The 16,209-nt window shown below is 44.2% G+C and overlaps 1 protein-coding gene across 1 annotated transcript; it reads left to right on the forward strand.

Annotated features, from left to right (window-relative positions):
* The first annotated feature begins 1,902 nt into the window (after positions 1-1,902).
* On the forward strand, positions 1,903-15,250 carry LOC128713856 (myosin-16-like). The gene is made up of 18 exons (XM_053808727.1): positions 1,903-2,142; positions 2,460-2,758; positions 2,829-3,018; positions 3,127-3,312; positions 3,777-4,352; positions 6,595-6,855; positions 6,924-7,028; positions 7,144-7,206; positions 7,811-7,885; positions 8,797-8,880; positions 8,966-9,097; positions 12,562-12,828; positions 13,160-13,489; positions 13,555-14,076; positions 14,143-14,274; positions 14,342-14,754; positions 14,996-15,086; positions 15,146-15,250. The coding sequence occupies exons 1-18, from the start codon at positions 1,903-1,905 to the stop codon at positions 15,248-15,250; spliced, it is 4,071 nt and encodes a 1,356-aa protein (XP_053664702.1).
* Positions 15,251-16,209: the final 959 nt, after the last annotated feature.

Genomic DNA, 16,209 nt, shown 5'->3' on the forward strand with positions numbered 1-16,209 from the left:
TGTTTCTTTTTTTGTTTTTCAATAAGTAGTGAATTTTGTTATTGCCCTCTATTTCTGATTGCTAAAGCGTTATTATTTCTACCTTCAGTCCGTTCAAGAGTCAATCATAAGAATAGAAATGTCGGTGATGCAAATAAAACCACACAGTTCCACCAAGATATGTCGACAGCATACGGTTTATAATTTAGAAAATTGGCAAACGAAACCACCATGAATTGCGTTCCGTGCTTTAGGTTTTGTTTGTTTTGTTTTAAGATGCGTCGTAATGGGAGCAGGAACATTTATATAGATTAGAACTTAGGGAGAAATTCTATCAAATTATTTTTTTTTTCTGTATCCATTCTGAAATGATTGGCAAGGTTAGAAACAAAACACACACATTAAATCGCAACAAAATAAGGATAAGCACCGTCGTTCTAAGAGCAAGGCGCGCACATTTCATCACTGATGAAAAGGAACTGGAGGCGTCTCTGCATGTGTAAAGAGCATAGGGTTAAGAGCTGAAGATAGAAATGTTTTTTAAGGAATGATCTTTTACGTGTTGATATTTTCCATTAATTTTTGAACCATACTCCTCCATCGACCTTAATCCTTTCAACCGTTTATTCTCTAGTAACCTTCTGCGGAGAAGTATAAATAATAGAGGCAGTCTGTTGTAGGGAATGGTTAACGTACAGCGTATTCCTTCCCAGGACGATGGAGATTGTTTACTCTGTGGACATAAAAGACTAGAATATCCATTTGAGAAAAGTTTGATTGCGAAGTAGTTGTTGGCAGAGGAAAAGTCTCTTCAAACACTGTTCAAATGTTGGCATGCTCGAGCTGATTAGTGTGAACACTGCAAAACTAACTAAAACGCTATGTAATGTAACTGGAAAGGATTAAATTAAATAACTTATACTTAAGGTACACACAGTAAACTGTAGCGGCAGCAGCAGGCAGTGCAGGTGAACCGACGGCGTAATGTTTCATGGAAATGGAGAAACGCACTCACATACTGGAACATAAAAAAAATTTGTGGCTCCAGTTAGTCTTCTCCAATAGCAGTAGCAATCATGCGCAGACGATAAACCGAAGAATGAAGATAAAAAAAAACGAAAAAGATAATAAAAAATAAGGCAAAATAACGGCTGAAAGGAAAGATTCATCCATGGGTTTATTTGATTTTGGAGGCAAAGAATTGTGTAAATTTGAAATTCCTTTAAACGACCGTGTCTGGACATGTGTTAATAAAATTATCTAATTGAATCATGCAAAATCAACGTTTTTTACTGCTTTTTTTTCATTTGTACATTTTGCACACATTCAGAATCTTAAAATGTGAATTGCATTTTTGGGAACTGAAAAAGAAATTTCTTTTCTACGAAATGTGTTTGATTCTACGTAAAGTAAATCTTTTGAGCCAATTATCCGGTTTGCCTTGGTCTAATACATTATTCGCTCCATCGAAACCCTGATTCACATATACTAATTATGAGTTATGGAATACTAATCGCATCTCTACACAGTATGTACTTTTTTCTATTGGTAACCCTGCAAAACAGATTCCACCTGCAATCCCTTTAAATATACAGTCAACCCAGGGGCAGTATAAACGCAACTAAAGCTGCTGACGCAAACGTAAACAAAGCAAGCAATTCCGTGAATGGAATCGAGTGTGTCCGTACAGAAAAAAAGTCGTCCGCCACTGTGCTGACAAAACCGTTGCAGTTGGTGAGGAAAAAACACAGCAGGCGTAAGGCCGTTGTTGAAACTATTTGTTCTTGTCGTCGTAGAATCTTCCGAACGAGCCTGAACCATTGGACGGTGGTTTGTGAACGTTGGTACGTTTTGTTTCCTCAAGAACTGGTGTGCTTGTTAACCCCGTTCTACAGTGGATGTGCCGTAGAATCCGTATCGGTGATGGACACCATCGGAGATGGAAAAGAATCCCACGCGGAGGGTGGCGGACCGCTACCATCCGACGTTCCGGTTAAAGCGGCCGCGCAGCAGATAAAGCCCACAGGTGCGACAGTGGACGTTGGGAAGGTTTCCTCCGAGCAGTATGATGATACGTCCCTGAATGCCCGGTTGCTGGACAAGCTGAACGAGCAGTTCGAAAAGCAGATCCAGTTGGTCGAGAGTGATCGGTTGGACTTCAAGGTGAGTAGTTGTGTGCAGCGCACATACGCACATGTATCGTGGACGCACCACGAAGGTCACCCTTATGGCTGAGATGAATTAGAATCGTTTGCTGCAATGGCCAATCCATGCACTGTCGCGTTTTTCGCCTCCGGTCAAGGTTGTGCTGCGTGTTTTTTTTTCAACTGAGCCTATTATTATGCGCGCCTACTACGGTGGCCACCAACACGTGGCTCCTTCTCGGGATAGGCCAACCGAGAGCAGCAGAGCGTTAGTGTAAGGTTTCAGCTTTTTGTTCTGTTCCATCTTCGGTGTTACATTTCATATTGTACGATTAGCTTGCCGTGTATGCCGAATGGGTACACAGTTTGCGTACGGTCAACACCGAGCTGGTGCAGTCGTTGCGCGAGGTGCAGGACACCTGTATGGAGCGGATGCAGCTGATGCGTGCGGCCTATCTCAAGAATCTGACCCGTTTCGGACCGGATGTACGTTTGAAACGGTTAGCAAATACCACGGACCCAAATGTGGAGTGCCCTTCCGGAGACCAACTTATATCGCTTGAGCTTAGTTCCAACTATCCCATCGTACCAGCTACGGATGAGATGCTGCTTCGGGACTTGGACGCAAAAACAAGGTAAATTGCACCTGTAGTAGTGGGAAAACCCAAGTTGTTATCATGATTGCCCGTTGGGTTTTTTTTAAAGCATAATTGATAAGCAACGAAATGAATTGGTGGACCTACGGAAGCAAGTAAATGACACCGGATCCATACTGGAGCAGTTGCGCAACATGATTCAGGAACGGGACAAACAGTTGGAGGATAAATGTAAAGAAATCGCCATACTACAGCAACAAATTGTCGCACTAAACGAGCAGCTGCAGAAAGTGAAACTGGTAAGGTATATTGTTAGGATACAATATACAACTTTGGAACAATTTCAGGCCAGTTTCGTCATTTTCATTACATGATTGGCATTTTATATTAAAACCATCTATCGACAGTCGACGACGGCCTCGATCGATAACCGGAGCTTAATATCGGAGATTACCGATCACCACGATAAGATCACGCAGCTGCGAAAGAAGCTGAAGGAGCAGGAGGATAAACTGCGACAGGCAAACACCGCCATCCAATTCCGGGATGAGGTGATCGCGCAACAACGGCAGGAAATTAAGTTGTTAAACGAGGTATCTGCCCTGCTACGTACATTTTGTACGGCTTGCTCTGTTGTGTTACTGCTTCTGCTAACCGGTGGTGGTGGTGATGGGCTTTTGCTAATTATCTTTGTCGCCTCCGTGCCTTTATTCAGTCGCTCGAGAATGCTTCGATGTTTTCGGATCTGTATGATGGGGAACGGGATAGCGAAGAAAGTTTCCCAAGCTCGCTGAGTGGAAGCTTCCGGCGGGCAAATGCTTGGTGCGGTGGTGATGGGTAAACGTGTTGCGAAACGAATAATTTAAACGATAAACATTTTGGTGATGAGGGTCGAACAAAAACTGCGAAATTGATCAATATTTATTCAAATTTAGTTATACAATTAGTCAAATGCTTGCTGTGTAGTAATAAACATTTGTTCATTTGTTTTATAACGCTTTATAACGATTGTTTCCTGGTTTCTTTTGTATCATTTTCGGTCGTGGATCCCGTGTAGCAACCTCAAGCGTCAATTGTCTCATTCCATTCGGTAGAATCCGGTGACGATTCGTCCATGATAGAGCAATCAATGCAAAACTACTCCACCGTCAGCAGTAGAAAGTTGTTCAATCAGCTCGGTACGATACAGCAGGATAGTGAAACGGAATCGGCATACGTGCAGCTGTTAAAACGTGAACTGATTGAGTTGCGTGAACAGCTGCATGAGAAATCGCACCGAAAGGAATCGACGCTGGGCGAAGTGGAAAAGGCATTGCTGCGATTAAGAGGTGCCTGTGAGGAACTGCTTCAGAGTACCGGTAAGCTGTCGGGATGCGGTGACGGATGGAGGGAGGTGGACGGTGATGAGAGCGGTACGGCAGGATGTTCACTCCGGTTCGAAGACGACGATGATCTGATCGAGGCGATGCGTGATCGCTGTGAAGCGCTGTGCCGTCAGCTAGCAGCGTCCCGGATCGAGCAGGATGAAGGCATCGGAAGTGCTAGCACATCCCGGCTGGAACATTCTGACCTAATTGGTCAACGCGAACAGCAGCAGGTGATGATGTGCATCGAGCAGCAATTGAAGCGATTGGTGAGTAATGGCCCTCTAAGTACTGGGAAACATGTGGCTTTAAACAGAGCGATGGCAAGTGTGAAGTAGAACACCAAACCGCAGGCAAATGAGCATTCAATTCCCACCTAAGTACATGCGCCCTGTTTAGTGGGAACCGGCTGACCCGGTGCCTTAGTTTAAATAAACAACCCCTATGTTCATCGCCCACCAATTGTAAACAGTCCGGTTTCCCCGTCAGCAATTAATCTTTCACCCTTCCAATCCCGTCGGATATGGTAAGGGAAGTATTGCTATTTTTGGGGATCCCACTTGCGGATCCCACAATCGACTCATTAACGAGCGACAAATCGAGCAATCGAGCTGGAGAAGGTTTCAGCGTGTCTGAATCACTACCGTCCGTAGACTCAATGCGTAGTAACCCAGTTAATCGCTGGCCTACAATTGCGTTTCCCCATTCTTGCATGGACATTTCTAGTGCGCTTACAGGGGTTAGGGTGCACATTCTACGATTCTAATGCGTTTTCACACCTTGCGCCTGTGACGGAGAGTGACAGTATCTATTTTGGAATCGACATGTGCCAGCTAACGATGAAGTTTTGCTTGCCATTTCGGGTGGCCCGTTTGTCGTTCCATGTGTGCATTTTCCTTCAGGGTTTGTTGGAATGCGGCTAAATAAGCGCCACATCGGAGCGAGTTGAAGTTGGAGCTCTTCCGTCAGCGGAAAGATCGGAAACGGGGAAACGAGGTGGGCAAGAAAGGTTATTTTTACATTACCACACGTTGCGTCTAAAAGGTGTTAATTTACAAGCAATAGTATCGAGCGATATTTGTATACGCAGCCATTAGTGCCATTTAGGGTTGGTATAGCGCGTGTAGCTTGTAAACGTGTTTTGCATGTTAACGACAATTCAGACTAGAAGGCACGCGGACGCGGGCGGCGTGTGGTTGTAGGCGTAGCAAGGGTTGTTGAATTGTTTTTATATTTCATTTGGCACTCTAATCGTTGTTGGTTTTGTTTGTTTCATTTGCCGTTACTTACAGACGGCTCGTTTTGTGAACTAAAAATTTTCAAAACTGCAATTTTGAAACTGCAGATCATGAAAAAATTATAAAACTCTTCAGTAATTCGTTTATCTTCACCTGGGGGAAAAATAATAACAAAAAGATATATTACGTTATCATTGGTTTCTTCTATTCAATGAAACACAGAAACTATTAGTCAATTTTGTAAAATTCATCCACAGGCACCATACAAGATATTTTCTGTTCTCCTTAGGATCTTCGGGATAAATAACTATTTTAAGCACGTACAATCTTCGACAAACTTCCTCTTTACACTCTCCAGGGAGCAAACTATGCACGAGTTTCGTACCCCTCCAAATCTAAGCGCTCCGCCAGAGAGATGTAGTCGAGACCCAGTTTAGAACCAATTAATTTTACTACACTTGGGTGCGCCACCACCGTACCGGGCCGGTTGTTTGTAAACGAAACGAAAGCGAACGTTCCGTGGGATGTCATAGCGGCATCAAAACGCCTACATCACATCACATCACAGCAACGCGGCGATCTTCACGCGACTGCAACTGCACAAGCAGATCCGACAGGGGTTCCCCAAGGTACGGACCCTTCGGGGTAGAATAGTCGGAGGGTGTGCCGTCCTAAAATAACTTCCTCCTAGCACGCGACTAGAACGGGGCTAGAATATATTTTCCACCCGAATTTTGCTAACGACGCCGTGGTAAGTTGCATTTCTGGGAAAGACGATGATGATGAAGTGTGTTAGATGAAAATTTAACTAGATTTGTCACTTTGAGACTTACACTTAACACTCAATTAGCGCAGTAGAATTCTTTGTTTATGAATAATTATCTTTCGCGTGGGTTACTTTTCGTTTCGCCCACCGGATTGAAGAGATTGCACTCCGGCTGGTCTAGCGCATCGCAGCAGTTTTTCCCTCTTGGTTTTCACACAGACGAATGGGTTGGGTCTTTTGAATGCCGCAATTCGACAGACGGATCAGTTTGTGCGTGGATCTCGGGTTGGAAAGTTCGATCGCGCGATCGCGTATGCTAGTGTATTGCTAGAACGGTGAATTACATTTCATTTGAAGTGTTTGGATGGTGCAAGTTAAAAAAAAATATAGAAAAGATATTGTATCGCTTGGTGATCTATAGTTTAGAGTGATTTGTGTGCTACATTTCAATAAGTTTGTGAGAGAACGAGTGTAGTATCCAACAACAATACCATGACCGTTTTCCAGCTAGGAGGCAAGGAGCACAGCAACAACAGTGCCAGTGAGTCCTTCAGCTCGCTTTCGCTCGGCCTGGACGAAGGTTGCACCCTGCAAGGACTGATCGATGATCTGAAAAAGGAGATCGAATCGAAGGATCTTGTGTTGCGCGATCGGCACGTCGAGATGGAGCGTTTGCAACAGGAACTAACCAACCGGGACCGGCTGCTGAACCAGTGCCGGGTACGCCAAGAGTTGTTTGACGGTGAAAAAACAGCACTGCTTCAAAAGGTACGTGTACGTGTGCGCTGCTGTTGTGAAACTTCGTTACATCGTATCTCGTTCGTTCATTTTGCCAGATTGCCGACCTGGAAGAAAATGTCGACGACCATAGCCGTACGATCGCGATGCTAAACATGGAAAAGGTGAAACTCTTGCGTCAAGTGGAAGATCTCAAGGAAACGGTATGTGTGCGAACGTGTTGGTGATATCCGTGCCCGTTAACGTTTATACATATTGGTGTATTTTATTTCTGGCCTCTCCAACCATTTCCTACCACCCCGGGGGGGAACAAAACAGCTGCACCAGTACCGGGAAAATTTGCAGCAGACAAGCGAGGAAAAGGTCGCCATCGAGGACGAGGTAAGTGTTGGATGGGTTTCGAGGGTTTTTTTCCGCGTTGCTTGCTGGGTGGCGTTTCATTCTCAGATCAACCGGCGAAAACTGTAGCTTTGCGCATGATACGCCGCGGCGATTCTATTGCGGTATCGTCTCGCACCATTCTGTTTATATTTTCATTTTTTGTGCCAAATTGTTTTCTATACACTCATTTGTTTACATCCCTTTCTCAATTGGGCATTTGTTTAGTGTTTCTGTTATAGCTTTTTGGACGATCATTAAAATCTGCTCTGAGACAGCGATCGTCTATTTTTAATGATTATATCAAAAGAAATATTTAATTTATTTTAAAAAACCTCCGAATTTTTATGATTTGATATTATATTAAGTGACTAGTGATGAGAATTCCGTTCTGAACCTGCTAGGTTCGTTCCGTTCCTTTAAGAAAAGAACCTGGTTCAGTACCGTTGCGACAAAAATATGGAACATTCCCATAACTACAAGGGACTATTTACAATAAGTCTTTTTTATAATCGTTCCTATAACTGCATTTTTAAATTTTGGCATTTTTTTTTGTCTCTTCCATATGACCATCTGTACACCATTCTGTCCGATTTGCAAATCCCAGTGCAAAAACCTGCTCGTCACCATCTCTAATCTGCGCGTTGCCCTCGAGGAAACGAAGCGTAATGGCAGCTCATCCGTGAGTTTCTTTTCCGGCCTTCGTCTCAGTCCCCAACCACAAGCACCTCAGTCGTACCGTGTCAGTTATTTGCATGCTAACGGCAAGGATGATACCGTGGTCACACCCGCTCCAACCTTAACCAACGCTGAGGCCAGCACTGTAACGGGTAACAGTGACAGTCCGGTACCGAATGCTGGTCCAGCACCGGGCGGTGATTATTGGTCTGCCATCGGGCGTGCACTGTTCAGTGGGTTTGATCCGTAGGCAGAATGTGAAGAAGCCCTTCACAAAACGGGACGTTTTTATTCCGATCTGCTAAACGGCAATGTGCCAATCAATTCAATGCGCCAGAAATGCCTTCTTAGAGACTTTCTCTTACCATTACCGACGATGCTGTGAAGTGTTCCTTCGGTTTGCTAGAGTAAACGATGATCTTCTGATTTAACACACGACTAGAGATAGTTTTACTAACCAACCAGTTCGTCACTATGCTAGCGCCGAACGTTTTCCAATACGCTAGCCTACATTAGTTAAATACAATCAAGCGAAACTCGTGCGATTAGTGTATCGATTGTATACTGTTCGTTTCATTAGCGGATACTATAGGATAGTATTTAAAGCAAATTGTTTTTTAGTAAGTTAATCTATAACCATGGTGTTCTACACCATGCTGACCTCACTGTTGATTGTTTGATTTTCACAATAAATTATTGTTTTTCCCCGCCCAGTGTTTGCCGCTCACTAATTCGCTTAAGTTTCAGTGTGTTGTTTCCTTTTAACACTTCACTTAACCTTTTCTTTGCATGAACCTTGATTTGACTTTAAAGCGCGTTGGTAAGTTAATCTTGGATCGATTTCCTTGATTGCGATTTAGTACTGCATTAAAGGAAAGGATTCTGTTTGTAACCCGTCGTTTGCTTCAATGTTAGGTTAGCGTTCTTCATGAGCTGGTGGAAAATTTGCAGCTAGAGGTGATCCTTTTGAGCGAACAGTTGAACGACGCATTCAAAGAGGTCTGTAATGGTTTAGATTTTCGATACGAAGCTGACGCTGTTTTCTTTTATTAACTCTTTTTTTTGTACTGTACACTTTACCCAGAACATATCAAAGGACAACGAGTTGGACCAATACCGTGACTCCAATCTACAGCTTCGATGTCAGCTGGCCGAGCTGAGCCGTGAGTTTGGCAATATGAAGGACATCTCCGATGCGGTAGACATCCGGCAGGAGGTGAGCGTGCCGTGTATCAGTAACGGAAACACTTTAACGCGTCCCGGAAAAACAATATCCCATTGCGGCAAAAGTCATCCATCAGCTCGGGAGTGTGGGGGGTTTTGCCGAAAAATTACTGCACCAACAGCACGTCGGGTCACAGGGCAATCGCGTCAATTGGCAAAGGTGTCAACGGTTGGCACCCTTTCCCGCAGTCCCGGTGGTGGTGTTTTGATTGAGAAATCATATTTTACGACCGATTCGGTTCGGACAGAAAATACGGGCTTTCCGGCTGTTTGGTGTTTTCCATTTGGTGCACCACATTTGGTTTGTATATTGATGTTGAGCTATAAAAGCCGTCCGTTGTTGCGGTGCTAAGCGTGAAATTTAATCGATTACCACATTTTGGTCGGGTACGACGGAGCTTCTGGCTTTTGCAACGCAGGCATGCTTTTGCGTCGGAACGGAGAGGTGTTCGGGCTGTTTTATATCCTGTTGGGGAAATTTTACAAACGAAAGCGGTGTCGGTCGCTTGTTGCGCGCTAAGGGAATGAATAGAATGTGGATAGCCCTGGATTGTTGGAAAGTTGGTGCAGAAACTTTCTTTTTTGTTTTCCTCCCGTCGGTCGTTAACCGTGTACGAGGAGTGTCCTTAACGGTGCTAAAGAAGCTATCAACACCAATACTTTACTGCGGAGTGCGGTGTACATCCCGTCGGTGGAGGCAGTCGTTCATGCTAAAGGATAATCAGATTTTAATCGTCCCCTTGTACACTCGTGAAGGGCAGAGCAGTATGTGAAAGTCGTCTGGTACGGGGGAAAACACTCAAAGGAAGATCTTTCCCCGGTTTTGTCTTGCACCCTTGGGTTGCGTGTCACAAGGTTCCTCTCTCACCCTGTACCACTCTGTGCGGTTGTTGTCTAGTAGGTTGCTTAGTAAATACTACGGCACTATTGAAGCACTAGCACGCGTGGGTCGCTAGGTGCAAGCAGGTGGTAAATGAATTATAATTTCTTTGGAAACGAATGGAACTTCCCAAAGAGAAGGGGGGTCTGCCACTGCTGGGCACTGCTGTCCTGGTTTTGTTTTGGGAGCTTGTACGGAGAACTAGTGGCATCACGCAAAGCAAACGCGCCGTACTAAAACGGGACGGAAAGAGAAGAAGCTTGGGATAGATTTGTTAACTTCGATACGGTGACTTGAGGCAGTGTAATGAAGAACGCCAGCCTAAGTTATTTGTATGTCTCGGTTAGTTGCATGATATCGGAATCGAAATCCATACCTGCTGGTGGCAATTTTTACACTTTTGATTGCAACTTTCACCTCATTACTTCAAGGCTAGGGGGGCTTAGACTTAGACGAGAGTCTTTGGGCTATGAGTGACCTACTTCCAAGCCATTTGGTAGACAAATGTATGAAAATATTGAGCCTATTTGAAAGAGATATTGCCTTATTAATACATACTGGTTAGGATACATGATATCGAAATCTATATCTGTTGGTGTTAGTGTTGATTGCAACGTTCGCCTCATTACTTCATGTCTAGGCGGGGCATAGACGAGAGGTTCAGAATTCTGGTTGACCTACTTCCAAGGTATTTGCTAGAATGATGGATCAACATATTGAGCTTAAATAAAAGAAGTATATCAGACCTTATTGTCTAATGGTTAATCTGTAATGTCAAGAAAAAGTTGATTGGAATAACAGTGTGGATTGCATTCCAAACGTCCAAATGAGCAACGCTGGGCCTTGAAACTTTTTGCATCTCGATAAGCGATAAAAGTTCATCCCTCTGGCAGTGAAATGGAATTCGATTCAATTAAAGGGAGGAAGTTTTAGATCGCGAAACAAAGAAAAAAGGATACAAATATTAATGGAAAAACTTTCCCCCATATGAAGATGAGTTTTTAATAAGTTGAGCGGGCTAGTGTTTTGTTGTTGTTTTTGCACATTGCACTGTGAGTTCTTGTGCCGTATGGTGCACTTTTTTTTGCGTTCTTGCATGTTCGTATACAGCTTGGATAGTTGTGGTGAAACGTAGAACCATAGCCCGCGCATTCCATGCACTTCATCCCTTTGCTGGAGCTGTACGCTGGCATGAAGAAATCGGGTATCGGGCTTCTCTACTCCAGGGTGGGTGCAATGTCCTCGAGGGCTCGGCGTTGCCTGCTTGCGATTGAAATCAGATTTATTGGTACAACAGCAACAGCATGCTGGTTTTGTCGTCCTGCCGTGTCAGACCGGAAGGGATGGTCCTGCCGTGTCAGACCGGGAGGGATGGTGTTGCAATTTCTCCAGCAAGGTTTTCTTTCTTCTCCCTTTTGCAAGGAGCGACTGCGAGGCGATGAAAACATTGTAACCGATTCCATTACATGGCCCCCCCCTGTGTACGTGTGGCGGGAATGCAGTGCATGCCAATGCTGGGACGTACGCGAACCTTGTGTAGGAATGTTGGTAAATCGCGCCAAACATCAACAACTTTGTCGACGCACACGACGCAGACGACAAGCCCACCGAGGTTGACGATCGTATGTAGGGAATTGGGTAGTTTAGTTCGAGTTTGACGTTCGCCGGGAGTGGAGCCCACGTGGTAGAGCGTTCGTGTCCCGTGCAGTGAGCGGGATTACTTTTGGTACGCTTTAGAGTATTTTCAATCGGTGCGGGAAATATTTTTGGAAATTTTAACATTAGTGTTTAAGAAAGCTCCTTTAAAAGCTGCTCAGAAGCTCCATGGTTCCTTTAGTGTTTTGGATGTCGTTGTTGTGGAAAAATTCATCAGTGAAGGCATCCGGACACGATTTACATAAAGAACCCAAATGGACTGTACGTTTGCATAAAAAAAACTATGTGCTAGCCCTTCTGAGGTCTCTGGTGCGGGTGGTTAAAACAGATACAGACAGCCGATTACTATCGGCATGCCATCGTTACCTCGTGCCAGAACCGTACGACCAGCAGTTAGGTTTTAGTTCCGTTTAAGTTTAATATGTTTTGCCACTCCTCGTTTCGTGCTCCCGCTTTTCGGTAGACGGTAGCAGGACCAAAACAGGAACCGGAAAATGGGAGAAACACCGTTAAAACGATTTGCAACCCTCTGTGTGTAGTGTGTGATCATGAATTCGACCGGGCTTCAACGGGTTGTCCTTGCGATTGCAATTAATAGGCTACGGGGAGCGGCGTGTGTACCGGATGGTTGGAAAATTATAGCGGCAGAGCAGCACAAAATCGTGCCCCAGTACTCCGGATTGCTTCTGGATGTTTATTTTTCCAGGTCATTTACACGCTTCCGACTTTTGTGGCGTGTGTGAGTGGATGTGGGCTGTGTTGTTTACTGCAATACGCTCCCACCTTCTGACTTATATTGTGGTTCATCGATTTATTGTAGAATTAGGCGCTGTGAGCTCCTTGCCATTCATTCCAGGAACCTTGATAGAATTTTGCGTCGTCGTGCATTAATTAACGTTCACCTCGTTCCACCATTTCAGCTCAATGAACAGAAGCATCGTGTGTTTGCACTGTTGAAAGATGACGTGAAGTTACTGCAGGATCAGCTGAACGGTGTCCGGGGTGAAATCGTATCGCGCCAGCAGGATTTGGGCCATCTGGGCTACTTCCGGGAGAAGTGCGCCGAAATGGAGCGTCTGCACGAGTTGGAGATGAGTCAGCAGCGTAGCAAACATTCCAATGAGCTGAAGCAACTGCGGCGGGAGATCGAATCGTTAAGCAATCAACTGGCTGCTGCCGCTGATACGGTGAGTATTAGGGCTGTGCATCTTAATGCAGCTTTAGAGAAGAGTCATTCATATGAATCTTTAGTCAAGAGTCATTTAAATAAGGAATCGACTCTTAAAAGATTCATGAATCCTCAGGGCACTGTCGGAGTCGAACAAGATTATAGGTGAAGGTCATAAATATTAGATGATTCATGAATCTTTGAAATAGAGATCCAGATTCATTCATTTAGTTCAAAGATTCATTGAGATCGCTGTAATCAGATTCATTCAACATTAGTCAATAAGAAATGGTCGTAAAAGATGTGATTGAAGCATTATTGTAATGTTTTATTTCATTTTTATTTTATAGAGCAAACAGCATGAACAATTAGTGGAATCGTCAGCAACGCTTCAGACGACAATTATGAAGCTGGACGAGCACAATCGACTTTTGCAGAAGACTATCCAGTCCTACCAGGACAACAGCGTACAGCTCGAGCAACAGTTGGGCGGTTCGCAGCACCAACTGGCAACGGTCCGGCAAGAGCTGGAGGAGCTGCGAGCACGCAGCGATGAACAGGAGAGCAAAATCGAAAGTTTAAAGACCGATAAGGAGCGTATTTCTGGCGAGCTACTGATGCAGCGAAGGATGTGCAAGTGTGGCTTTAACACCAACAATGCGACCGGATCACGTGAACGCGTAAGAATGGTTTGTTTATCCATTTTAAACTCAGTGAACTAATCTCTTCCTGTGTAATGTTGCAGGCCAAGGTGCCACTCTCTCATTCGCTGCAGAAGCAGCTGGCCCAAAAAACACTCGAAGCAACGCGCATCCAGGAGGAGCTGACCCAACGCACCGAGGAGTGGAAGCGGCGCGAAACGGAGTACGTTAACCATCGGGTCCGTGCGACCGAGCATGCGACCGAGCTGATCGAACAGCTCAGTGAGCTGAAGGGCCGATTCGGCAATGTGGAACAGGTGGCCCACATGAAGGATGAGCTGATCGATCGTTTACAGCAAAGTTTGCGTGACATCAACCGGAAGTACACGATTAGGCAAGATCAGTTTACGGAGCTCGAAGCAAAGAACGGTAATCTGTCGGAGGCGCTGGAACGAGCCCGCCAGGAAGCTTTGCAGTGTGAGAAACGGTGCACCGAAGAGCTGAGCAATGCACGACGGTGTTCGATGGATCAAAAGAACCAGTTGCAACAATACGAGCGGCAGCTTAATCGTTTGCGAGTGGAAGTGGATGCATTGCGGGAAAAGTGCGAACAAATTTCTAGTGAGGTTGGTTTCATTAATGAAACAGTTTACATTTTTGATATTTGATAGTTAATTTGTGTTTACCTTTAGCGTGATGTGTTACGTGATGAATGTCAGGGCCTGCGAGAGCGGTTGGCAAAATACGAAGGAAAGGAGAGCGCCCTGTGCGAGGTGGTTAAATCCAATCAAGATGAGTTGGCTGTCAAAGCGTCGCGAGTGTTGGTAAGAAACAGTGTTATCAAATTGTTTTCTTTGTTCTTAATGATTTTTTTCCGCTATCAACTTGAAGGAGCTGGAGGAAACAAATCGCAAACTATCCCAGAACTATGAACAATTGAAAGACTTCCACGAGGAGCTGAGCAAACAGTACCGGCTCACCCAGCACGAACTGGAGCAGCTTCGAGAGTGTTCGAAGAAATTGCTAGAATTTAAACAGCAAACACTGTCGACGAAGGAACTAACGCGTAAGAGCGTTACCGAATGGAAGGAACGGGAGACGCAGTACTGTCAGGAGATAGGTCGATTAAAGAAGCGAACCGAATTGCTGGAACAGGACCGATCGAAGCTGATTGGCAAGTTGAATGCGTACCACCGGGACAATACAATTCTCGCACGATGTATGCAACAATCACAACATCCACAATCGCAACAACAACAACAACCTCCATCACGGCAACATTCGCCATACGACGAAAATAGGAGGTGAAGCGTTTTTCCTATTGGTTTTATTTTTGAGTGAGTTTTTTTTGGAGACTAACCACTCATTGAGTACGCTTGCAATAGTAACCATCTGGAATAAAAGCTCTAACCCTGCAGGGATTTTGGAATGCTATTCCTGGTTTACAAGGATTTTGTTAACAGATTGTGGCATCACTTTTTGTTTTGTTTGATTGTAACTTTGTAACTGAGAGGTTCGTGTGTGTGTTTTTTGTCTTTCATTTAGAAGCTATAATCTGACGCCCCTTCATCAAACGTTTTACCCACCGGATGCGTTCAAGTTGGTCCGTTCGACCAGCGATCCCAACTGCAACGAGGTACGCCTATAGGTAAGGAATTTGTAGTTAGTAAATAATACTGTGTTTGCTCTTTCCAGTCGGACGAGTTACTACAAAAAGTTGAACTCACATGCAGCCAACTGCAACAGATTAGAAGGTTTTGGCACCAGGGCCTGAAGGAGGTGTTCCCAACCGATCCTTAGCGTCAAAGAGGAGGGTAGTAGCGCTTCGTTGCTCGCCCAACACACGTAGTTTAAGAACGGGTACGAAATCTGCCATCATTTGCTGTTCCAAAGCAAGTGGGAAGCTTTGAAGGTAAGCTAGGGTAGTTAAATGTTAACTTGAATATCCTTTGTATGTGGTTCTTGTACGGATTTTATTACAAAAATGAATATATAAGTGGAAAACAACACCATAGAAAAAAAGTTTCATATTTGTTTTGTATAAAGCTCCGAAATAGAACTTGAGTACGGAAGTTTAAATGGAAAAGAATATAATATTGATGTATTACGAGCTCCCATTCGGACTGACTATCCAGCTAATAAAGTGAAAGAAAGCCATACATGGCAGGCCTAGCTCTCTTGAGATAGTTCTGCCGATAAAGAAGAATACTTCTTGTGGCTTAGATTTTCGTAACTCATGCCTGCAATGTATTTAAAAAAAAAATCCTGATTGGTGGAATACAAATAAATGAAATGAATTAAAGTCGTTTAAAGTTCATAAAAATAGACCACAAAGCATAACAAAATATAAATATCAAAATAAAATTTGATATCTTGATAATTAGCATATGTAAATTAAGCAAAAATATCATTCTGATAGATAATAATATTTCGTATCTCTTGCTGTAAACATCACATTACGGTAAACGAAGTAAAATGTATGCAGCAATTTTCAAAACGACCACCCTTAACGAAACCAACCGTCGGCGGGAACCATATTTTAACGAAAACGTCAAAACCAACCACAATTGAACGAAACGGCGTCGTCCCCATCGTACAACAGTAGATTTGAGGGGGTGTGAAAGGAAGAAGGAACGAGGAGGGGGCCGTTCGGGTTTCCGATGTTCGTTCTCTCCAAAAACGCTCTCTCGCGACAGTGGAAAAAAACCCCAAGCCTCAGAAGAACGAGAGGGCACAATTCCATGGAATGTACGATAGAG

Source organism: Anopheles marshallii, chromosome 3 (assembly GCF_943734725.1).
Source record: "Anopheles marshallii chromosome 3, idAnoMarsDA_429_01, whole genome shotgun sequence".
Classification (NCBI taxonomy): Eukaryota; Metazoa; Arthropoda; class Insecta; order Diptera; family Culicidae; genus Anopheles; species Anopheles marshallii.